This window comes from Physella acuta, unplaced genomic scaffold (assembly GCF_028476545.2).
Source record: "Physella acuta isolate Inbredline_101_S28 unplaced genomic scaffold, ASM2847654v3 ptg000688l, whole genome shotgun sequence".
Taxonomy (NCBI): Eukaryota; Metazoa; Mollusca; class Gastropoda; family Physidae; genus Physella; species Physella acuta.
This window is the reverse complement of record NW_026732207.1, coordinates 68,838-93,904: the sequence shown is the minus strand read 5'-3', so window position 1 is coordinate 93,904 and position 25,067 is coordinate 68,838. Positions and strand designations below refer to the sequence as shown.

The 25,067-nt window shown below is 33.4% G+C and overlaps 1 protein-coding gene across 3 annotated transcripts; it reads left to right on the top strand.

The window, feature by feature from the left end:
* The first annotated feature begins 1,215 nt into the window (after positions 1–1,215).
* LOC131949311 (katanin-interacting protein) lies at positions 1,216–24,202 on the top strand. Of its 3 annotated transcripts, none has more exons than XM_059311130.1 (39): positions 1,216–1,273; positions 5,118–5,173; positions 5,402–5,469; positions 5,585–5,730; positions 5,987–6,103; positions 6,276–6,325; positions 6,537–6,692; positions 6,941–7,006; positions 7,589–7,621; positions 8,922–9,069; positions 9,281–9,400; positions 9,604–9,770; positions 10,124–10,293; positions 10,742–10,835; positions 11,067–11,273; positions 11,610–11,750; positions 12,404–12,875; positions 14,933–15,017; positions 15,268–15,432; positions 15,892–15,947; positions 16,298–16,382; positions 16,570–16,598; positions 16,726–16,869; positions 17,056–17,158; positions 17,380–17,524; positions 17,610–17,807; positions 17,906–18,043; positions 18,329–18,469; positions 18,767–18,872; positions 19,087–19,264; positions 19,643–19,808; positions 20,606–20,763; positions 20,919–20,977; positions 21,502–21,612; positions 21,845–21,984; positions 22,255–22,356; positions 22,703–22,863; positions 23,052–23,146; positions 23,263–24,202. In XM_059311130.1, the coding sequence occupies exons 1-39, from the start codon at positions 1,240–1,242 to the stop codon at positions 23,301–23,303; spliced, it is 4,851 nt and encodes a 1,616-aa protein (XP_059167113.1). In that variant the 5' UTR covers positions 1,216–1,239; the 3' UTR covers positions 23,304–24,202. The 3 variants fall into 3 exon arrangements, with proteins under 3 accessions (XP_059167113.1, XP_059167114.1, XP_059167115.1); XM_059311131.1 differs by having other exon boundaries at positions 1,217–1,344; XM_059311132.1 differs by lacking the exon at positions 7,589–7,621 and having other exon boundaries at positions 1,217–1,273.
* Positions 24,203–25,067: the final 865 nt, after the last annotated feature.

Sequence of the window (25,067 nt, the reverse complement as noted above, 5' to 3'; positions counted from 1 at the left end):
GAACGTTTACTTTAAGTAATGTATTATTATTACCGTCACTTGATTCTTTTTTTTTTAAATCGTGCTCATATAATATAGACAGTGTTTCTTCCAGGCTTTTTTCTCCGGGGGTGCATTTGAAATTTTCGGGGGGGGGGGGGAGGCAGTAGCGTAGCGGGGGGGGGGGGTGACATATGTTCCCGGGCGCCGACTTTAGGGGGCGCCATAATGGGTTGGAAAAATAAATTGAAAGGTTGAGGGGGTGCAAATCGAAAGTTTGAGGGTGGGGTGCAAATCGAAATCTCGAGGGGGGTGCAAATCGAAAGTTTGAGGGGGGGTGCAAATGGAAATCTCGAGGGGTGGTGCAAATCGAAATATTGAGGGGGGTGCAAATCGAAAAGTTTGTCCCCGGGCGCCGGGAAGGGTCGCTACACCTCTGGGGGGGGGGGCGGACAACAATTTTCGGGGGGTGGGGAGCGGACACTGTCAAAAGTATATATTTTATATATAAATTCCATTTCGTTCGGGTGAGGGGGAGGGCGATAGACTTTGAAGAGATGCCTGGAAGAAACTCTGAATATAGATCTAGCCTTATATCACGTACGTTAAAGTAATTTGCTTGAAGAGACAAAAGTACGGGTAAATACTACTAAATTCATGCTCCTTTAAGTTTTTTTAACCACTCCCTTCCCCCCCCCCCCCCTCCGGCCACCCACCGGTCTACGCCTATATATATAAATATATATATATATATATATATATATATATATATATATACATATATATATATATATATATATATATATATATATATATATATACATATATATATATATATATATATATATATATATATATATATATATATATATATATATATATATATATATATATATATATATATATATATAAGTGAAGATAATATATGTCATTAATATTAAAAATAATTTACAAGGCATTTTTTAAAACAAATTACGAGTTTCTAAAAATCTTAAGTTTTTTTTTAGTGAGGTACACTTTACGTGTATCGTTTTGTATTTCATCAAGCATGATATTATGTTTGTAGTACTGCATTGTAATTAACTAATGCAACTACTGATACCGAGCTTAAGCTCCAGTTTTGATATAGACCTAGCCCCCCCCCCCCCCCCCCTAAAGGGGTCAGTATAATAGTCTCGAATTTCGTTAAATGTTTCCAGGGGGATAGTTTTTATTTTACCATAGTGTACATGCGCAACAACAAATGTACAAAATGTTTGGATGGAATGTCTAAATTTTGGACTTAACAACACAGGTTTGCACATGAGTATTATTCGTATTTAAAGCATGTTGGATGATTTATTTGGACTTTAAAAATTATGGATCGTAAGTATTTATCTCATAATATTCAATATAAATCTAGCATCGCTTTTTGCAATACTATCAATAGGCCTATCCATCAAATAATAATTTGAAACTCGAAACACAGAACAGAGAGAATGACAGAAATAAAGCAACATAATTTAATTTAACCATAAACAATAAGTCAAAAATTAATTTGCCTAAATTCTAAATACACTATTAATTAGCCTAATTCAAGTGGGAAAAAGCATCATTTTCATAGTTAGATGTGTCCTCCTCAAAGTTTTCATAGTTTTTTTTTTTTAAATATTCAACAAAACATTTTCTTCTGTAAATTTTCAAATTGTAGTTGGTGTTAATCAGTTATCCTCCCCCCTCCTGGGTTATACTTAAGCAGTCTTAAGCTATGTATGTAGTTAATTGAATAGTAACAATGTTATTCTAATATCTATAGTCAGCTGGATTTAGTGTTCTTTTCTATTTAACTTTCATTAACTACTAACTGAACTGGCAAAATGCATCATTCTTCATTTTTGCATTGTTTTGCCTTGGCATCCCCTGAGGCTGATGCTGTCCATCCAGAGGCGTAGCGACCCTTCCCGGCGCCCGGGGCGAACTTTCAATTTGGCGCCCCCCCGCTTATATATATATATATATATATATATATATATATATATATATATACATATATATATATATATATATATATATATATATATATATATATATATATATATATGTGTGTGTGTGTGTGTGTGTGTGTGTATAATTATGTGTGTGTGATAGTGTGTTTATATATAAGCTTGTGTGTGGGTAAGAGTGTATTTGTGTGTGTAAGCGTGTGTGTAAGCGTGTATGCTACAGTCCGGACAAGGTTTAATAATTACATTGTATGATTTTCATTCCTTAAAACTTTACGACAATCTAATTCCCATTAAGATGCGTTTAACTTTTTTTGCGAAAGATTAGTAATGTCAGTTTAAAAAAATAAGCCTGATCTGTGTTAGAGGGTAGTTTGTAGCTAACGCTAATATGTTTAGACCAACCTTTTATGTTCTAGTTTTGAACGATCTCTGTTGTGATATGGTACATAGTTGGATTCGAAGTTTGTTAGAGTAAGGACACACAAGTGACATACAAGAAGAAGTTATCAGAAATATTTATTGTTCACATTGGAATACGACATGGGTATTTCGTTGATTGGTTGATGGTATGACAAAACAAGCTAGAGAAAACAAACTGGAATCCAACGGATGTTAACAGCTCGTAGTCTTGGATTTCGCAGATTTGCCCTGCCTTCTCGCACACAGTTTCTTCCAGGCATCTTTTCGGGGGGGCAAAGCCCCCCCGGAAAAATTTTTACGCCCCCCCCGAACGAAATGAAATTTATATAATTTATATTGAAAATATATACTTTTAACAGTGTCCGCCCCCCCCCCGAAGAAAGTTTACCGCCTCCCCCCTCCCCCCGAAGATTTCAAGTGCCCCCCCCCCCCCCCCCCCCCCCCCCCGGAGAAAAAAGTCTGGAAGAAACACTGATCAAAAGTATCTGATCTCTCACGTTGAAGTTGAGAGAATCGTAAGAATCTTACAAAGAACTAGTCGCGTCTTTTTTTTAACAAAACTGGCTATTGAAATTGTACATTACGCGTTAATACACTTGGTTTCTTTACTAAGTGTTAAGAGAGTTATCTACTCACCAATCCAGTACAAATACTTGCGATTTTTGTTAGCGAAAAAAGCGCCCCCCCCCCCCCCCACCCCCACACACACTCATCACAACCATCTTGGACAAAGTTTGTAGAGCGGTTTTTAACGTAACTAACTTTTTAAAAAAAAATGTTACACAATTATACAATGCACAGTACAATTTGTTTCTTTCTGAGAGCTAAAGGTTGTTTACTCAGAATCCTGTGTAATTTTGCTATTTTATTTAGCCTAAAAGCGCCCCCCTGCACCATCTTGATAAAAGTCACTAACGTATTTTACAGTTCAACAATCGTACAATACGTTTTAATACAATTGGTTTCTTTTAATAGTGGTAACGTTTATCGACTCAACAATCTAGTGTAAATTCTTCCGTTTTAAGTCTCGAAAAAGCGCCCCCCCCCCCCCCATCTAGGATAAGCTTCAAAGCGGTTTTGCCGGTCACTGTTTCTTAAGAGTATATGTTTTACATTAAGAAATCAAGATAGAAAACAGTTAAATCAGTATGTAAATGCGTGTAGCCATTACATTTCTTAACTTAGACAGTTTATAATTCAAAACTGCAGCATAAAATCAGCTTTAAAAAAATTTTCCCACCCCTTTTGGCGCCCCCATAGGGTCGGCGCCCGGGGCGGCCCCCCCCCCTCCCCCCCCCCCCGCCCCCCCCCTAGCTACGCCTCTGTGTCCATCCACACACACACACACACACCTTCACTGCACCTGTGAGTGTGATCCTTAGTCAGTAATCAAGTTCAAGTGTTCAGTGATGGTCTAAACAATGAAGCCCTACTTTTATTACTACTTTTAATGTTATGTAGAATAGCAAATAGATCTGAAATGTAGGCCCAACTACTACATTTATACTTTAGTAGGCTAACTACTACAAAATTACTTTTTTAGCAGTTTTATTTACTTTGAACTTAAAGTTAGTAGTAAATTAGTTGAACTAGTCATTATAATTTTTTTTAAATAAATTTAACTTTAGGCCTAATTGTTTAAATTGACTTTGTCTAGCCTTTACTGTAGTCTCCTGGGCTAGGCGTATATTATTTATTTTGCAGTAAAGTTTAGTAAATTGGAAATAATGAATCAATTGGACCAGACCAACAAGTAGTGGTATTTTGTATTAATAATAATGAAATTAAAATAGTAGGGCTTCTAGTTTACTGTAAGTAAAACTGAGATCTACAACTCTGGAAATTTGGTATTGGAATGCTTCTGCTATTTTTGTTTAGGTCTTTAGGATGGGCACTATTGGTCCTATTTATTATAAATATAATTATGTTGAGTTATCAGCATAATTAAAGTCATCATAAGGCCCAACAAAATTATTTTTTATCAGTTATTTGGTTTGCTTTATTGTTTTTTTTTAGTTATAATTTTATGTTGTTTTTATTTTTGCATTTTTAGCTTTAATTTCCATTTGTAAATTTGCAATCGAAAAAATGTGCAATGGAAAACTTCAAAAAACAGAATAATATGCAAATACAAACTAATTATTTTAATACATTTAAATTTTGTCATATTTCGTGAAAATATGTTTTATTATTCTACAATTTACTGTAGTCACTCTTTGTTAATATCTGTAAATGCTTGATTTTAGAAAACAAAAAAATGCCCTTGCACACTTTTTTGTGCACAGTTTTCTGTTGCATATCTTTCCAGTCACTGTAGGCTTCTTTGTAGCTTTATATGACACATTGTATATTGCTTGCTTGCTTAATATATATATTTATATGCATGAGTGTGTTTTTGTTAACAATTTTACTATAGCATAACAATAGTTATTAAAGATTATTCTATCATATCAAATTTGTAATTTATTATGAAATTTTTTGTTAGACATCTTTAACTTAACAAATTTACTCTATTATTTGTTACATGAAGGACAGTGTGGCCTATCGGTAGAGCTCTAGACTGCTAACCTGAAAGTCTTGAGTTACTATTCCATACAGTCATTATTGATTATCTTCAGAAATATAGTATTTTTGCTTTAAATCGGTCCTTTTTTAAGTATTTCTGCCTTAAATTGACCTTAAAATGACTCTTTATTTATTACAATTTTAATAAAGTGTATCATTTTTTGTTAGATTCTAGCAGAAAAAAATGGACAAATGGCGAGCTTAGTCCCCAAATGCATTTAAATGTAAGTATGTGTTATCTGTCTTTAATAATCAATTTTTTTTTAAGTATGTGAATTTTAGAAATAACAAAGATTTTTTAAAATATGCTTAGTAAGCAAAAAGACAAAAACAAAACTTTTATTTAGAAATATAATTAGTTATCTTTGATATATAGCTAAGTATATCAAGGCTAGATAATAAGTGTCTTATAGAAACCGTCTGGTGTAAACATTCTTTAACTTCATGTCCAGGTGACAGCAACCAAAGAAGTGCCTCCGCAATATGAACATTATTTACATTTATTACAAGAAAGAAATCGGTAAGTAAACCCTGCAAATCTTTTGTCTGTGAAGTTATCTTAAATTTAAAATAAGGTTATTTTATTAGTCGTTGTGATCGTTATTTTTACAACTAGAATGTAACGTTATTTGCAGACTTGTTAAACGACTTCGCCAGAAAGACAGACAAGAAATTGAACTCGAGAAAAAAGAGAAAGGCTTCACCCTTTATCTCAACACACCATTTCCAGGGGAACCTAAAGTTGTGCTGGACAAAAGTAAACAAAGGAGGAAGACAGCTGGTAAGGACAAGTGTCTCTTGGTACCTTCTCTCATCGTTACTTTGTCAGTTGAAATTGTGAAGTAATTTGGAATAGTCAGTTAAAGTTCTACCACAGTTTTAGATTCTCAGTAAAAGTTTAGATTAGTAACATACTGAAGCTAATTCATGTTTATAATAAACATGAACCAGTTTTTTTACTGCTTTATCATATAAACATGAATGCAAGGGATAGTTTCATCCAGAGTTTTAAATTGTTTGTGGCTTGACTGTTTTAGATCCATCAGACTATTCCTCCAAGAAACTTGAGACTGGTGAACGGCGAAGAAACTGGAAGTTTTCTTCCATAGAAGTTACTACATCAGACGGTCAGAAACAGAAAGTCAAAGCCCCAGGTAGGCTTGGGTCACGTAATGTTCATCTATTGTTGTAGTAAAACTTGCCAAATATATATCCAAATCATGAAGATGGTTTGTCAAATTTTGTAAATATACCAAGCCAATTTTGTAATTTATATTTAATGGCTGAGTTTGACCATGTATAATTTTCTCAAATGTGTATTTTCAGAAATATTAACAGGAAATTATGATGAGGATTTTGAACCTGATGACAATGAGGTAAAGTAACTAAACTACAACCTTTCTGATATTGGTAATCTATGTCTTATCACTGCTTTGTGTCAGTTTTAGACCAATAACATTAGAAGTCATGAACAGTCCTTTTGTTACTCTTGTATTTAATTTATTTAACTTTATATCAGTACTTTTGCCTTGTATTTTTGAAACTATAAGCAGAAGTAGACTTTAAATACTTTTTTTTGTCTGTCAGGTGACCGGCAGCATGTCATCACAGTACAGCTCTATGGACGCGTCATTGGACACGCCCCGCAAGCACAAGACTAGCTACTTAAAGAGGATAGCGGCAGCCAAGAGAGAGGAAACAGAGGTGGAGAACCGTGTCACAATAAAAATGGAAGATGTGAAGGTATCTACTCTCATATCGAATCATTCACATGATGTTTATTATTATTATTTTAATGATCTAGGACATTTTTTTTTATATTTATATATGTGGAAGGCTTAGTTATTAATTGTATGATTATGGCTTGGGTCACTTTTGGTATCAAATATTTATCAATTTTTATTGGATAACAACTTTTTCATTTATTTCGTCTGTTTTTAATTAAAATAATTTGATGTTTAAATGCTTAGCAATTGTGTTTTCATTCACAGAAACTTAGAGAAAGCTTACAAAAGAATCAACAAATACGCCAAAGTATAGCCATGGATTCTGATTCTGTAAGTCCTTGGATGAAATACTTAACACTATTCTAAACGAATGTTTAGTTTCATTTTCAGCCAGTGTCATTCTAGTTTATTGACATTAAGTTAACTTGAAAGTAATTAGTTCCTCATAGTCCTACCCTTGTGCCATAGCCATCATTCCATTTCTATTTTTAAGATAATTACCATTTATTTTCAGATATTGACTTTTAAGGACATAATCAGTTTTATGTCTCTAGAGTTAGCACTATTTTATTTCTAGGTAGTTACCATGAGTTAATACAATAGAAATGTATGATATATTTTTATTTTGTATATTTAGATATTGTCTATTTAACATTTTTTAGTGGGGGAGGGGTAATGTCCTGCTCCTGTTATTTCTAGGCAGATACCATGTTTGTTTTTAGACAGCCCTAGATTTATACAGATTTATTTTTAAAAATGTTTCTACATGGTGATACTAACCTATTTTAAGGTGCTCTCTATACCCTATATTCTTTATTGAGGTCTGTATGAGGCATTGAGTTGTAGCATAATGGCATTGTATAGGCAATTACTATTTGTTATAAAGTTTATTATCTGACATGTTTTGTTTAGGATTTTGATGCAGGGGACTCAGACAGGCACCAGGTTTGTTTACATCTGATGTTGGGAGTTGTTACCCCTTGATTTTGTAACACTGTTGTAGTAAAAAAAAATGTGTTTGCATCTCATGTTGTTACCCTCTTGGTTCTTGTTAAAATTATTCTCCTTTTGGTAACCTTGGAACAAGGGCCAAACTTTTCTGTTTGATGAATTTGTGTCTCGTAAATTCTCAAAAGTAGGCTGCATTTGATGCAGCATGATGTTCCATAACTTTTTGTGTTGTTTTGACTTTGACTTAGTCCCAAGTATTGGTTATATAATGTAAAATAGCGATAAGACAAATATGATTTTGAGGAGTCATTTTTCCTTCAAACTCACAATACATGGTGAAAAAGAATTATGAAGAGACTTCATGTAGGTTTTTTTTTTAAAGAAACCTTAATTAGCACTTTATTACAAAGCATCTCAGTTTTTCTCTAATTTGCCAAAAATACTATTTTGCTAAATTAAATTTTAAAATATCTAGTTATTTTATCACTAAAAGCAACATTGTGGAGGCTGTTAACTATATTGATTTTGTATTGTTGTAGATATCATCCATTGCTCTGTCTTTCTTTCTTGCATGAATAGTATTCACACTTTTTTCTAATATTTTTTCTGTTAGTAATATGTTATACAATTGCTAATGTTTTCCTCACTATACAATTGGTTTAATGATTGGTCCTTATCAGTGAACCCTAGCCAGTGTCATTCTAGTTTATTGACATTAAGTTAACTTGAGAGTAATCAGTTCCTCATAGTCCTACCCTTGTGCCATAGCCATCATTCCATTTCTGTCTTTCTTTCTTGCATGAATAGTATTCACACTTTTTTCTAATATTTTTTTCTGTTAGTAATATGTTATACAATTGCTAATGTTTTCCTCACTATACAATTGGTTTAATGATTGGTCCTTATCAGTGAACCCTAGCCATTTATTTGTATCTAGTATCACTGTTTGCAATACTAAAGCATCTGTGTTAATGTTCATAGCTGTAGGTCTGCTATTTATTGTATGATTATTGTTTCATAGTTTAAAAAATTTAAATTCTGATTTTGTAGAATGAATCTAGTGTTTTTTTTTTTTAATCTAAAAGTTAAAGCAAATCATTTTCAACCTTTTAAAAATTAGTTGTTTATTTTAAGTGCTTGAAAATATTTGACAACTTTGTTATGTAGGTTTTAAATTGAGTGAATAGTTCCAGTTAAATTTTGCATTGAATCTAAATTTTTATTTAAGAATAAGTTCAAATGAATTTTAATTAAGATAGGCCACATAAATAAATTAGCTTTTTTTTTTGTTAAGAGCGAATCTGATGGTGAAAGAATATCTCCTATTGGTGAGGAAATAGAAGAAGTTTTATCTAGTGAAGAAGAAAGCAAACCTGAGCGTCAAAAACTGTTTCGACCAGGTGACACATTAGTGCTAGAGTTCCAGCCCCTCCCTAGCAGAAGTAAGTACCTTGTTTCTCTTTTATTTGTTGTTATTTGATCATCAATATTTTGGTTTGCCTTATCTTTATTAGCTTCAGTTCTTGTGTTCATTTCATGAACCTTTATATGTCTTGTGTTCATTTCATGTGCCTCTATATGTCTTGTGGAGATAGGACACTCCAACCTATTGTTGTGTTAGTGAAAACTTAGTGGTTACCTTATAACTTACAGATAAAACAGTGACAAATGTGACTTCAGTGAAGAAGAAAACAGACTCTGATGTATCCATTCCATTTAAATCTACCAAGCCTAGTGTTGTACCATCACCATCACCCATAATGCACAGATCAGGTGAGTACATGCCCTGTGTTGCATGCTGTATGTTGACTACAAATTTTATCAGTTCCCCCCCCCCCCCCCCCAAACAATACATTCAAAGTCTTAAAATTTATCTTTTCTGTGTATCAGTTCATTTTAAATTTTAGCAATGTGTTGTGGTTAGTATTTGTTGTCAAAAGCTTCATTAACAGTTGGTTCTAATAATTTTTTTTTAGATAGTGTAAAATCTTCACGACCCCTCTCAGCCAATCGTAAGAGTTCTGATACATCAGCTGACCCTAAGGAAGAAGCAGACGCAGTGCTTAGAGCATTGAGGGAAGAAAACAAACAAGTTGAAAATTTCTCAAAGAAACCTAAGAGCAGGCCACTACCACTCCCAAAGGTAAGCATTACAATTGTTTTTAATGGCGGTATCATCTATCTATAATTCGAACTCTAAAAATTATCTGATCAATTATTATAGTCATCGAATAGTAATTTGTGCATATCTGAGCTCTAGGTTTGGAAAACATTCTTTTAAAATTGTACCCATAAGCTCTGATATCAAATTACTTACCTGCCTTAGCCAAAAGTAGTTAAGTTCACATTGAGCTTACCACATCCATGCTTATCAAGACATGACTGACCCATACATTTTATGGGTACTGCAATTTTAAATTTATCTTAGTATCATTCAGTCATTCACTTGTGATATATTATAAATATCAATATTCATGTACTTGTTTTGCGTCTTAGAATCCTCCAAGTGGACCCACCTCGGTACCTTTAGATGAAAAAATAAGAATTCCCTCCCCTGTCAAGTCATATGTTGACCCGAACCTTAGCAAGGGAAATAAATCTCCTATTGATGACGAGACCGAGCCCATCAACACTGTTATACAGAGAGTTCTCAAAATGAATCCTAAGTAAGTAGTTTCTGTGTACACAGTTCAGCTGTGGCCTAACAATTATGGAAACACATGCTAGCTTAGCACATTTAAGCCTATTTGAGTGGAGGGGATGCTCTATGATCTGCACCTATTGAGAAAAGCTAATGACACAGAAAAAAATCTGCATGAATCTAGCAAGCCTTTACCCACCTCCACTACTATACCCTTATTATACATCACCCTTGTGCAATACCTAAACTGCAAAACCAATACAAGCTAAGGACAATACAGCTAGAGATCAATGGCTGCCGAATTATCCATAATAGAAAATTGCAAAACAAAATATTTTCTAAATCAGTAGAGATAATCTAGAAACTTTTTAGAGTGATTTATTTACATGGTTTTTGTTTTTTCCAACAAAGAACAATCACTTTTACACTAAACCACAGTCAGTCTTATCTGGCTACCTGTATTGTTTTTTTAGACAACAGAGAGAGCTCCTCAACACACTGAATCACATTGACACAGAAGGTGACATGATCCCAACACAACAGTTAAAGTCTATTACATCATCATGGGCAAGTTTGCTTCTCCATATTTTGTTTTACCAAATGGCTTAGCTGATATTATATTGTTTTCGTTATGTCCTCCGGCTGTGATGATGTTTTGTGTTGTTTACAATATTTCTTATTATGTCTACTATAAACTATGTTCATATGTTTACTACAACCAATGTTTCTTTTTATGATTACTAAAACCAATGTTTCTTTTCATGATTACTAAAACCAATGTTCCTGCGTTTATTCTAGTCAAATAAAAGTCCAGTGACAGATAGGTTTGAGGTTACTGTGGAAATTTTGTCCAACTGGGGACACTCTTCATTGGTTGGTCTTACAGAGTTGCAGTTTTTTGACCAATCAAAATGCTTGATTCCTGTAAACCCAACTGATATCTCCATACAAGGAGCTAAGACTAGCTCCAAGCAGCTTGAAGCTTTGTTCAATGGGAAGTCCAAGGCAAGAGTTTTTGCTTATGTTTTTACCAGATTATTAGCTAATAACACTAATAATAATTAGCTTTTTAACACTTATACTTTAGAAAGATAAAAATAACTTCTTGTTTATCATAGCCAACAAGAAAATGTTTCACAAGGTTGTTGAATACTGTTCAAATTTCAAAACTAAATTTGTTCAATTTTAAAAATAACCCACATTGATAAAATCGTACACTTGTCAGTCTGTAAAAATAAATGTGATTTTTTTTTCTTCTTCTAAAATGTTAGTAAAAACAACAGTGCAGTGTAGTATAGTACAGTAAGTAATAAGTATTGTATATGGCTTATATTTTTCCAGACAACAAAAGAGCGTAATATGTGGAGTTGTCCATTTGACGGCCGACCTATAGAGTTGTCCATCTTACTCGTGAATTCAAAACCTAGTCAAAGTTTCCAGTTAGGCTCCATCAAAGTTTGGAACTGGAATAATAAAATAAGTGTAAGTTGATACCTTACAGCTATTTTTTTACACCCTAATTAATGAATTAATTCCCATCTCACGATCTCAGAGTAAAAGATATGCATATCTATGCTCTAGTTTATATCTAGATTCACAAATGGGCAGTCCCCTAGGTTCCTTCTCAATAATCAAATTAAAAACAAGTGCTAACAAATTCTAAGTCATACATTTTATGGTATAATTTATCTAAACACTTATCCTGTTTCAAGTAATTTACATTTTACATATATTTATAGGAATTTTTTTAAGTGGGGGAGGTTGAAAGTTACATATTTGCAGTTATCATGAAGGTACCCCCTCGAACCTTACGGTCCATGTAGCAGGTGAAGTAGAGTCCACCTGATTCACTTACCTCGGCTTACGGAGGGATAGTGTGGTCAGCACTATGCCCAGCCGCCTGTACTTTCCTTATCGTGAGTCAAATATCCATCAAAGCTCAGGATCCGAACTTGATACTTACTGATTAGCAGTTGAGTACTCAACCATTCAACCACGCTATAGTAGTTATGATTAAATTTTATTTTTAGCTTCACTTCACCATACCCAACACTAAGATGTAGTGTGACTTGACAACCAAATACTGATTTACTCAAACAAGATTTAGTTCTAACAAGCTGACCTTTGATCCCCAGAATTTAGATATCGGAGCTCGGCACATTAGAATATCATTGCGGGGTGAACTGCTGTATGATGGTGAAGTGGACAAAGGCTGCGGCAACCAGGTGTTTGACTACTGCAAGCACATCATCATTTCTCAGACAGACAAGACTGTCCCTTCTCTACTCAAGAAATCTGCATCAGGTCACTCTTTAGACATAGCCGCACCACGGTACGGCGGGAATAGTCCCAGACTTATGTCCCCTCCTGTAGAGGGAGACCATTCAGACCCGTCAGGCAGCCACCACACGTTTCGTAGTATATCCCGCTCATCGCAGTCGTCAGCCTCCTCCTCTGGTTCGGGGAAACTGAGGGGGCAGAGTGAGGAAAGGGTTGAGGAGGGGCACATCCGGAGTGAAACACGCACCATTGTGCGCAGTAATATATTCAAACAGAATCCCGGAGGGTCTGGTCTTTCTAGTCCAGAGATAGAGGCATCATCTAAAGGTATGTTTTCTTTGACTTGATTTAAATTAGCTCCTTTTTACTCCAGAGTGTATCATTTTGTATTGTTCATGATAGAATAGTTAATTTTTTCACTCCAGGATTTATCTTTTGATATTGTTTATGATTTAGAATAGTTTTTTAATGTTTTAGATGAGTTTTTTTTTTTTTTGCTGGACACTATTATTTTGAGCAATTTTCCAAGATTTGCAGGCTATTTAACTCAGTTGTGTGCACTTTAAAAAAGTATTAAAATTTGTTTCAAATCATCTTTAACTTGTAGTTTCCTTTTTGGTGTGGAAGTGCCAGATTTATGTATAAGCTATACAATCTAAAGCTTAGGGCCCCCACTTTTTTTTTCGAATGAGCAATAGTTATGAATGCTTAAAATTTACTGTTCCGTTATTTGTCCCAATGAAAATTCCATAGACCATAGAACAGCATTGGTAACATAAATAATATCTGGGCTAATGGTAAGCTTACACCTATGAAGTCTTAATTTGGACCTAATACTTAAATTGTGTTCCTAGTGGAAAACTATTTTTAAAAAGTGTCTTGACTGCAATTAAAATCTTGTTTAAAATATTTTAAGATGTTTTTGTTAATTTTTTTCTTTGCTTGTTAAAATAAATATAACCATTTATTGAGATAGGTTTCTATTTTATTGCTATCAGTGATATCCACAAACGTATTTTGTAGACTCTGAAACACTTCCATCTTCCCATGTAAAATTTGTTGATAAAACCAAACATGCTGAATTATGTATTAAAAGTTTTTAATCTCAAGTAACTCAGAAGATTAATTTGTCACTTTCATCACACACATAAGTTAAACACAAATTTCTTTACCACAACATAAGCCATGTAAATTTTTCTAGCATATTCTATCCAGGCAACATGTTTTAGGGTTATTTTATGTGGTGCATCTATTGGATATTTCTTATATAACTTAACTTTTACTTGACTTTTACTTATAAAGTAAACCTAACCCATTATGTTTGTTTATTAAGTATAACATCTCTGAACACAGTGGAATATTGAGTGAACCTGCCATACTCCACATGTTTCTTAAGTTGAACCTACCTCATTACACTTGATACTGAAGTTAAGCATTATATTTGTTTATTATATAAACCTACTACTGCAACAGTTTATGATAAGCAAACGTACAGAATTAGCCAGTTATTAAGTAAAAAGCACTAGATGCATTTGTTTATTGAGAAAATAATAACTTTTTACATTTTGTTGCTAATGAAATTAACTTTCAAATTGTAAATGTGTCAACCCCTCAAACCCCCCCCCCCCCCCTCAGCCCACTTAAATGTTCCATTGAAAGTTGATACCACCACACCACCCATTGAATAGATTGTTTAAGTCTGTATTGAAAGGTTTCTGCACACAGTATTTCTATGGGTCTTTTCTTTAGGCATAAAGCTGTTTGAAGCCACATGGCATAATTATTAGTATGGGAGGTGTTGATATCTAGAGTAAATATAAAATAGATTTCATTTCACCTATGGAGAAATGTATGGTTATATGTTATTTTTTTGTTTGTTAGTTTTAATTCATTTGCTTTTAATAACTTGATATCAATTAGGTTTTGTTTGTTTTTTAGTTGAAAAAATGCATTTTTTCATTTCACACATAATTTTTAATGAAAACATAAACAAGTTATATACTATTTCTTATGAAGCATATATACTAATAGGAAAAGATAACTGTGTAAGGACTGAAAGTCTAAATCCAGCACTTATGTTTATTAATGTCATGTATGGGACGACTTAGCCTAGCAGTAGAGTGCTTGACTGCTTACTTGAAAGTCTCAATTTTGAACTTGGGTTCAAGTCAATGGAACGTCCCTGAGTCTACGCATCTCTGATGGGTTACCAACTCGCATTAAGGAAAGTAAAGGCGGCTGGGCATAGTGCTGACCATATTATCCCTTCATATGCCGAGATCAAGAAACTTCATCTGCCCAATGGATCACTAGGTCTAAAGAGGAATCTTTGTTTTTTACTTTTTATAAGGCTTTTCATAAGGCTATGTCCATTATATTTGCAGAAATCCCAGAGAGATCCCAAACACCAATGAAGAGCAGACGTGTAGCTGCTAAACTAAATGGTAAACAAGACAGCAAATCAGACAGGTGAAGACATAATTCATTTTAATTTTAATAAAGCTTTAATTATAGTCCATAGTTTCAATACATTTAAACTGTCTCTTGATACAGTGTTTCCTCATCTGTGCTTTATAGAAAATGCTTAATCAAATCTTCACTAGCATTGAAAGCAATTACTATCAATATCTTCCCTAGCTTTGACAGCAATTCACCATTACTATCAATATATTCCCCCTCATTGAAAGCAATCCACCATTACTATCAATATCTTCCCTAGCTTTGACAGCAAGCCACCCATACAGTCAGCCCACAAGGCATCTGTGAGCAGTTCTAAGGCAATGAAATCATCAGACAACCTGACAACATCCATTAGTCAACCCAACACCAATGTCAACCAGAGGGACAACCCTTTGGTGGACAACCTGAAGAGTATGAGTCAAAGGTTAGCTTTATACAGTAATATTTTCAGGACTTGATGGTTAATTGGGCAGATTCTGTCCAACATTGTAGACAAACTGAAGAGCTGTTCTCAACATAGCAATCATCCCATTTGTGAACTTTCTCTTAGTGGGGTTATCTGGCAGTCTGAGCAGCATCTGTTCGGGCAAAATGCAGTCTTGTTTAGGGCAGGTGAAGTAGAGTGGCCTATGTATAAAAGGGATTGTGTCGTCAGCACCTTGCCCAGCAATCTTCTGCTTATCATAGTTGATACAGTGATGTCTAACTGGCCTAGCCTGGGAAGGGAATGGAATTAGAGATTTTTCATTATATGTATAGTAATAATAAGGCAACGACTTTATTTTTTTTATAGATTTTTTAATTAATTTTCCATTTAGTTGAGCCACAAGTAAATGCTTAAATTTGATTACCTTGGTTTTGAAAATGTTTTTTTTTCTTCAAGTGAAAGTAAGAGAAAAAAATCTTTTCCAAAATGGCTCAAGGGGGACAATGCTTCAGGTAAGACAATTTAATGCTGGTCAGATGTGTCTGTTGTAGAATCATTGCTCTTATAAAGTATTGTAAATTCATTGTTCTATTTGGTGTCATAAATAGAATCACAGTAATTAAGGAGAATTATTGTAGAATCATTGTACTATTTGAAGGCCTTAAGGAGAGTCATTGTAGTTTAGAATATTTTATTGTAGGATCAAAGTAATGTTTAGTGTATTTAGTAACATCACAGGTGCTGTTGTCCCTTGGTTAACATCCTGTTTAGATTAACCTTTGTTTGTTGGTAGATTCTAGTTTGATAGCTTAACAATTATTTTATATACAGCTCTGTACAACTCATCTTTCTGTATTTGTAGAGGTCAACAAGAGTAGTCTCCCTAAAGAGGAAGATGACCTACAGAAACAATTAGATGAAGAATTTGAAAGGTTTTCTCAAACAGGGTGAGATCATAATTTTATATTTTATTTTAGTGTAAGCGGCACATATTTATTGGTAAAAATTGTTTGTGCCTAACTGTATGAATTAAATCTTTCCTGTTAAAAAAATGTTAGTAACCAGCTTACAACCCAAGAAGTACAGCTTTTGTTTTTCTCTTTATGAAATTAACTTGAATCTTATCACCCACAGCAAAAGCTCAAGCTCTAAGTCAAATGAAGGTAAATATTTACTTTGTTTTTTAAAACATTCTTTACATTTGTTCCAGCTTCCATTTTTTGTCTAAATACACAAATGAAAGCTGTGTAATTTTCTGTTTGATCCTTATCAAATTTTTTGTTTGATTAGAAGACCAAGATACTTTAACCCCCATGAAGAAAATAGAAAAGACAAGAGCAAAGTGGAGGAAAGAGAAAGATCTGGAGGAGTCTTGGGGTTCATTGTCCTTCTTCAACAAGTCGCATAGAGGAAGGGTTTCTATTGATATGGGAGGTCAGCTTACTTTTATATGTCATGCAGATGAATGGTTTCTATTGATATGGAATCTAAATATACATATTAAATTATGGTTTTATAAATGTGTATAGATGTGTTCTATTTATAGTGAAAGATAAATTAAGATTTTATTCGCATATATTTTTTCTGCCACACAATTTTTCTTTGTTTTTACTTTGTTAGATGAAGAGCTTGATGAATACTTAAAACCACCAGAGAGAGCAGAGTCGGAATTGCCTTCAGTAGCAGCAAAAATTTCTATACCAGAAGATGGGTGGTCAGACGAGTAAGTAACTGGACCAAACATGTTGTGTTAGATCAGTATAGTTGCCAGTTGATGTCATTTATATTCTGATTAGTATAGCCCCAACCCTTTTTTTTACAAGAACTCTATAATAAATAAATGACTTCTATCATATTAAAATACTTAGTTAAGCAGATGACCTTTTAAGAAAAATTTAAAAAAAAACAGCTCATTACAGTGACCTTTTCAATTTTTGTTTGCAGAGATTCTGAATTTACTATACCAGAACTGCCTTATGGGAAAGAAATGGTAATCAACATCAAAACAACTTGGGGTGATCATCACTATGTGGGTCTGACAGGGATACAACTCTTCTCCAGCCAAGGGGAGCAAGTCACTGTTGCCAAGGTAGCCAGATTTTCAAACATTTTCTATCCAAATGTCTTTATTTTAACAAAACCATTTCTTTAAAAAAAATTGTTTTAATTTTTAGATTTGGGCAGACCCCAGTGACATCAACATATTACCAGAATATAAGAGGGACCCACGCGTGGTAACCAACATCATCGACAATGTCAATCGTACACGTGATGATGTGCACATGTGGTTGGCTCCCTACACACCAGGAAATAACCATTTTGTTTACATCACATTTACAAAACCCTGTCAGCTGGCTCTCATGCGCATTTGGGTGTGTATTATAAAATGTTTTTATTTTATATGGTTGTGTGGAGTCTGTTACGCTGTAAATTGTTAATTTTATCTTATTTGTTTTGTCATGTTTTTCAGAATTACAATAAGTCGAGAATTCATTCTTTCCGTGGAGCTAGGGATGTGGTCATCACCCTTGATGGGAAGGAAATCTTTAAAGGTGAAATAGCCAGGGCATGTGGTGGCATTGAGGGAGGAACAGAAGCATTTGGTGATGTGAGTCTTAGTTATCTCCCCTATATGTTTTTTTTTTTTTTTAGATATTTGATTATGTAAACTTAGTCTTCTTTTACTTGGTTGATTCGTGCATTGCCTCCCTTCTGAGCCTTGTCTTCTTTAGCAGAATTATTTTCTGATTTAAGACTAGTTTTCTTTTGTGATTCTTCTCAGCATTTGAAGAGGCATGTGATATGTTTACTCATTTAGTTTGTATTTGTTTTAGTATTGTCTTAGTTATAATGTTCAGATTTTGATGAAAGAAAAACAAATTATCTTGTCCAGACAATTTTATTTACAACTGATGAAAACATCCTTGAAGCCGTGTCCAAGAATGATGATGCCTTTGAAGGAGAGATGTTCAGCGAGACAGAGGAGGAGGAAACCATCAAGAGACCCAGCACAGCTGATGTTGGTGATGATGATGTGAGTAGCCTGCACAAATTGACTGCATCTGCCAATATAAAACATGGAAGAAAATCATTATATCAAAATGTTTTATTTCTGATCTCTTGTCAACAAAGGATTTCTTTGGGTATCAAATAATTTAAATCACTGGGGTGGTTTTTTTTTTTACATCAAATGTATGTACTAAAGACAGCTGCATAGAATAACACACAGTGTTCCAGTTCTCCAATTAAAAGAAAAAATTTACTTATGTGTACATTGTATTTGGTTTTGTTCAATGTTGGTGTGTTTAATTTGACTCTAATTCCATCCCAGACTCGACCTTTCACAAGAGCTGCTGGCACTCTGGTGGAAGTGAGAGAAAGTCGACCAAGTAATTTTGTTACATCTGTAGGGGATGTTTTAGTCTACAAAACACACAGTGAGTTGCTGCAGAATTTTTTTATTATAAGTAATACAAGATTAAATAATTCTTTGTTTGTTTTGTTTTATTTTTAAATTTAATTTTTTTAAAGAAATTCTTTCACTTTTTTTTTTAAAAATTAACTCATATATTAATTATAACCTAGGATCCCTTTTTGTTTGGTTTATCTTTGATCATAATGCTTCATGTGCATATGAAATTTATTTTTTAGAATTGAAATTAGAGTTCACGTCCACATGGGGTGACCATCATTATTTGGGTTTGACTGGCCTTGAACTTGTGGGCAGTGAGGGAGAAGCTGTGCCCTTGACATTAGACATGATGACCGCCACACCCAGAGACCTGCGGCATCTGCCGGGTAATGAGAGAGATGACCGGACATTAGACAAGTAAGTGCATGTGTAGCTGATGTTTATAATTGCATGGTTATTTTTCATTTTTCCCTTAATGCTTATTGAAAACTGGCATTTAATAAAGCACATTTTGTTTAAAAACATATTTGTTTGTTGTTATCTCAGCATATAATTGACCATCTTTTTTTTTTATTTTGATGAGCACCATTGCTGATTAAAATTCTACATAATGAACATTCTGGAATCAAATCCATTTTTATGAACTTAACTAGCAAAAAAATTGGAAATTGGTGGGGGGGGGGGGTTGTTTTTTTGTTTATTGAACTATTTTTGGACTTTTAAGTAGTAACTGTGTTCAACCTAGATCAGATATCTTATTTAATTTATTCCTGAGGTTATTCTTTTCAATTCCAGACTGTTGGATGGTTTCAATGTGACATGCACAGACTCCCACATGTGGCTAATACCATTTTCAGAAGGACAAAGCCACAACATTAAAATAACTTTTCCACAACAGACCTTGCTGACTGGGATTCGTGTGTGGAACTATAACAAAAGTCCTGAAGACACATATAGAGGGGTAACTGCTTGCTTATAGCTTCATACAGAGGGGTAACTTCTTGATTATAGCTTCATACAGAGGGCTAACATCTTGCTTATAGCTTCATGCAGTGGGGTAACTTCTTGCTTATAGCTTCATACAGAGGGGTAACTTCTTGCTTATAGCTTCATACAGAGGGGTAACTTCTTGCTTATAGCTTCATACAGAGGGGTAATTTCTTGCTTATAGCTTCATACAGAGGGGTAACTTCTTGATTATAGCTTCATACAGAAGGCTAACATCTTGCTTATAGCTTCATGCAGTGGGGTAACTTCTTGCTTATAGCTTCATACAGAGGGGTAACTTCTTGCTTATAGCTTCAAACAGAGGGGTAACTTCTTGCTTATAGCTTCATGAGGATGGGTAACTTCTTGCTTATAGCTTCATACATAAGGGTATCTTTTTGATTAACGCTTCATACACACATTTTGAAAAATTATATGTATAAATATATTTTTAATTTAGTTGTAGGTGTAGGTAAATATTTTAGTGTTGCTCCTTATGTCTAGGTTGGGATGGGAAGTAATAAAAAACAAAGATCATAACCATATTTGTGTATCATTTAAAGCAGTTTTGTTTTGTTACATATATATCTTTGTCATGTCACGAATTTTAGTTATTGATAAGAATTTTTCTTTATCTGTTGATTTTTTAAAATATATTTTACAAACTACATTAAAGATTTTGTGTTGTGGTATGCAGTAGAATAAAAACTAGCCATGATAAAATTGTTGAACCCAATAAAACCTCTGACTAAACCTTACACTGTACCTCAGGCCAAGGTGATGCATGTTTACATCAATGATAAAGTCATCTCCCCTCCTGAAGGCTATTTACTTCGGAAAGGTCCTGGTGTGTGTCACTTTGATTTTGCTCAAGAAATCAGTTTCTCAAACTCAGGCAATGTAAATAATCACCCAGGAGTTTTAGAAGGGTAAGTTCTGTTAACCATTTTAACCATCAGCAATTTCTTTACACAACAGTTTTTATTTAGTATGATGATTTACTTGTAAAATCCCCACTTCATATTACATGACCATGAATACTTTAGCACTTAGTAAATTTTAAATTTTCATGTATTCTTGACAGGTCAGGGGTTAGGAGTGGTAATGATAACTATGAGAGTGTTGTACAACTGCCAAGAGGGTGTATCCTTTATTATGAGGCTATGTGTTTACTTTCATCACTACATATAAAGTATAATTTATACTGCTTGCTGTAATCAGTATATCTATAGTGTACACTGAACTTATTTGCTTTATTTGTAATCTTACATTCTCAATACAATTTTAATTAGCAAATAATCTTTCAAATTTTAGTGGGATGATTGCTTTTTTAAAAGCTAGAGGACTTAGTTAACTTATGTAATTAGTTTTATGACCTTATTTATACATTAATAATTATAGAATTCAGTCTTATTTGTGTTAACAATTTTTAACCTTAATACTTTACTAATTAGCTTTCAAGTCTTATATAATTAAAAAACAAATCTAGCTCATCTATATGTATTTTAAAATGGACTACTTTTTCTTATTTTATTTTTTGAATGGAAAAATACAGTTTAATTTTTTTAGTCTATATTCACCTTATTTTTTTTTACGACTGATATTTGTTAAAACGTGCTAGCTGGATTGATTCCACAATTGTTGTACTTTCCTTGACTGGTCTACAGTTATCTTTCAGTTCCAGCTGTTTTCCTCCTGTGGGGATCAGTACTACATTGGCCTCAATGGACTGGAGTGTTATGATGCAGCTTTTCAAAAAATAGAACTCACACAGAATAGTAAATATTCCTTTTCTGATTAGCAAGGGTGGTCAATCTCATGATCCAATAGATTTTTGTTATCTTAAAATATCCCGTCTCTTTTTTTTTCTCAGTCCTAATTATCAGTTAAGTAATTCCAGTGTGTTTTAATGTTGATATACATTTGGTTGTTTTTTTATTTTGTGCATTAAAGTGAATGACAGCATTTTGTAGTGTGTGCTTGACCTTTGCACTTCTGTTTGCCCATCAGACATAGCAGCATATCCAGACAGTGTCAATGTTTTAGACAACGTCAGCAATGATGCCAGGACGCCAGACAAACTCATTGATGGCTTTAATGACACCAATGATGGCAGACACATGTGGCTGGCTCCCATCCTTCCAACCATTGTAAGATGTTTGATTCATTTACACTCTTTATAAATGTTGTAACCAAGATAATATTTAGTTTGTTGTTTAGAATAGTTGCAAATCCCAGATTATTTCACTTAATAAACCCCTCTACTAGATAATTTCTCTAAATAAATCCCTGTTCTAGATTATTTAACTTAATCCTGCTACTAGATTATTTCACTAAAATATCTCTTCTAGATTATTTAACAAAACTCCTCTACAACTAATTGCACAGATAATTTCACTAAATAAATCCCTCTTCTTCAGATAAACCGGATTTATGTAATATTTGACCAGCCAACTTCTGTTTCTATGATCAAATTGTGGAACTACAGTAAAACTGTCTCTCGTGGTGTTAAAGACTTCGCTGTAAGTTGTTACCAAAAATCTTTTATCATCATTTATGCACATGTGTCATTTAGTACCGCTGTACTTACTTTCCAAAATATATTCTACTTTAATTAGTTACAAAACTATTATATTATAGATTCAGATTAATTAACTCTTTGCTATAACCAGTTACCAATATATAAAAATATGTCTTGAATTATTTATTTAATACTGCATATTGAAGTGGGTGGTGGCATGAGATTAGTCTAGAAGTGGTGACCTCACAGTGAAATGAAATGTAGAATGAGGGTGGGGAGGTAATTTTAGATGCAATTTTTTTTAGCATTGATTTTTTTATCATTCATGAAACAATACTTGGTTGTAGCTGCTGGTGGATGATCTACTGGTTTACAATGGCACGCTGCAGCCTGTTACAGGAGGAGCCATTGGTATCCTGCCTACATGCAGTGCATCTATACCTCATCATACCATTTTATTTTCTGAAAATAGGGACATCATTTCTAAAGAAAAAAATGCTATCATCAGGTAGGAAACCTCAAGTATAAGATGTCAGACCATATGTTGGTTCGCTACAGAATTAAATATATCTTTTAATTACATCTTACTAAGCTTAGTTGATACTTTTTTTTTAAATTGTACTGGCTGCATAAATATTATCTAACTTTACATTTATTTTAATGTCACAATGTTCTAAATTAATCAAATTATTTCAGCAACCAGACTGAGGACCAGGACATCCAGTTAATGAATGATAAAAAAATTGTCACCAGGGGCACCAATTTGTTATCAAGCAAACCTGTTAATCAAGGTAACATTTTTACACATTAAATGTTATCAGCCATACCTGTAACTGGTGATTTTTTTTTATACATCCACTACCCACTACGCTCCACTATCTCTAAGAATTTCTTTTTAATTTTTCAGCTTTAAGACCCAAAACTAGTGTGACAAAAACAGCAAGATGATCTTAACGGAAAGCTTTAAGGAACAAAAATGTGGACATGTTCAATGCAGTGAAACAATTCAACCTGAATAATCTCTTGTACACTTCTTTGCTTGTTTATTCTTAATGTTTTACTGTAAAGATTTATCAGGTCATCAGTATAAATTAAATTTTTACTGCGTATTATTTCTTACTAGTGATAAACCTAATTATAATAGGCAAGAAATCCAATATTCTGTTATTGGTTAGTTTTTAGCAAAATTACTTGTATTTTATTTATTGTCACAATATCCATCATTGTGATGTTATATACGACAAGAAACCACTAAACCTAAATTTGCATTTAACTAAGCTGCTTTTTTTATGCCCATTAAAGAAAATCACTTTGATTTTTTCTGTTTTCCAGTCGCTACTTAACTTAAAGTAATATTTTTATTTTATTTGATGACTTTAATGGTCTGCACAGCAGTTGAGCCTACCTGATCAGATAAGTCAATACATTTCTATACCAATTGTTTGGATCATGTTTTTATGAAACAGTTTATCCATTGGTTTGTTCTGTTAAATGCTACTTAATTTGGGTTGTTTTTAATGAATATCTTATCTGTGATAGCTCTGTTGTTCACTTTTTTTGCACCAACCGTCTCCTGATTGAATGGAAAGTCATTTCTAAGAAGTGTGAATATGGTATGAATTATTTTGTATACATCTTAACATGGTTTGATATTTGTAATGATAAAGGTTTATGAATCTCTTTTTTTTTTTTCATTTTAAAAATTTTGATTGTACAACAATGTCTCCGTCCATTTTGTGCTAAAAAAAAGATCTGTAATTCATACATCTATGTATGGTACTTTTTTTTAAATTAATAAAAACAATTAACTTGTAATATTTCTTCTTATACTCATACAGTAGCCTTTCCTCAACTTCCACCATCTCACTTCTACACATCTTCTTTCTTTACCCCCCCCCCCCCATATGTAAATAATGTGAAAAATTATAAATCTAAACAACTATAAATGTTAAACATAAAATTAAGTTATATTTTAGCCTACTAATTGCTTTCAAGTTAAACATTAAAACATTACACAATTATTCTATCTATGGTGTTGTACATAATGACATTGCACACAAAGTGTTACCTGAATATTGTAACACAAGAAATCTTTCAGGCATTTGTTTGGAATCACCAGTAATCTTTCCAGACTATGAGAAACATCAAATTCCACCCCGCACATGAGCCCAGTCTATATGTCATATCAAATATACAAACATAAGATAGAAAACTAAATGAAACTGGAAATGGCCCATCTATAAATGCTGAATTGCAAACAGATCCACTAGCTTAAATGACTGAATATCTTAATTCAGGTACCGTAATTATTTTATTTTGATTAATTTTCTTCTTTCATTTTTAGTTTTATTTAATGCAATTATGTATGAAATATACATTACACATTTGGAAAATTGAAGGTGGTTGGGCAAATATCTGACCACATTATCCCTATAGATGATGCTGTAGTCACAGAAATAGGTGAACTCAATTTCATCTTCACTATTAACAGCCAGGTCGAAATGGGTAACAACCCAGAATAATTAAACCATTTTCAATATAATGGCTCCAAGGGTTATTGGAGCTGATCAGACAATTCCTAGACTACTCTTGAGACACAACAGGACAATCGGTTCATGTTAATTTAAGTAATTTAAAATAAACTTGAGTGTAGGAAAAATTAAATAATTATTTCAAGTGTGGCTTCTTATTTATATATTTTTAAACAATAAA

Excerpts from the sequence above, each read along its gene's own strand:
- LOC131949311 (XM_059311130.1), top strand. The coding sequence starts at position 1,240 with ATGGAATGTCTAAATTTTGGACTTAACAACACAG. Across the intron at positions 17,808-17,905 it reads TGGCTCTCATGCGCATTTGG|AATTACAATAAGTCGAGAAT; the intron begins GTGTGTATTATA and ends CATGTTTTTCAG. Across the intron at positions 19,809-20,605 it reads CTGAAGACACATATAGAGGG|GCCAAGGTGATGCATGTTTA; the intron begins GTAACTGCTTGC and ends ACTGTACCTCAG.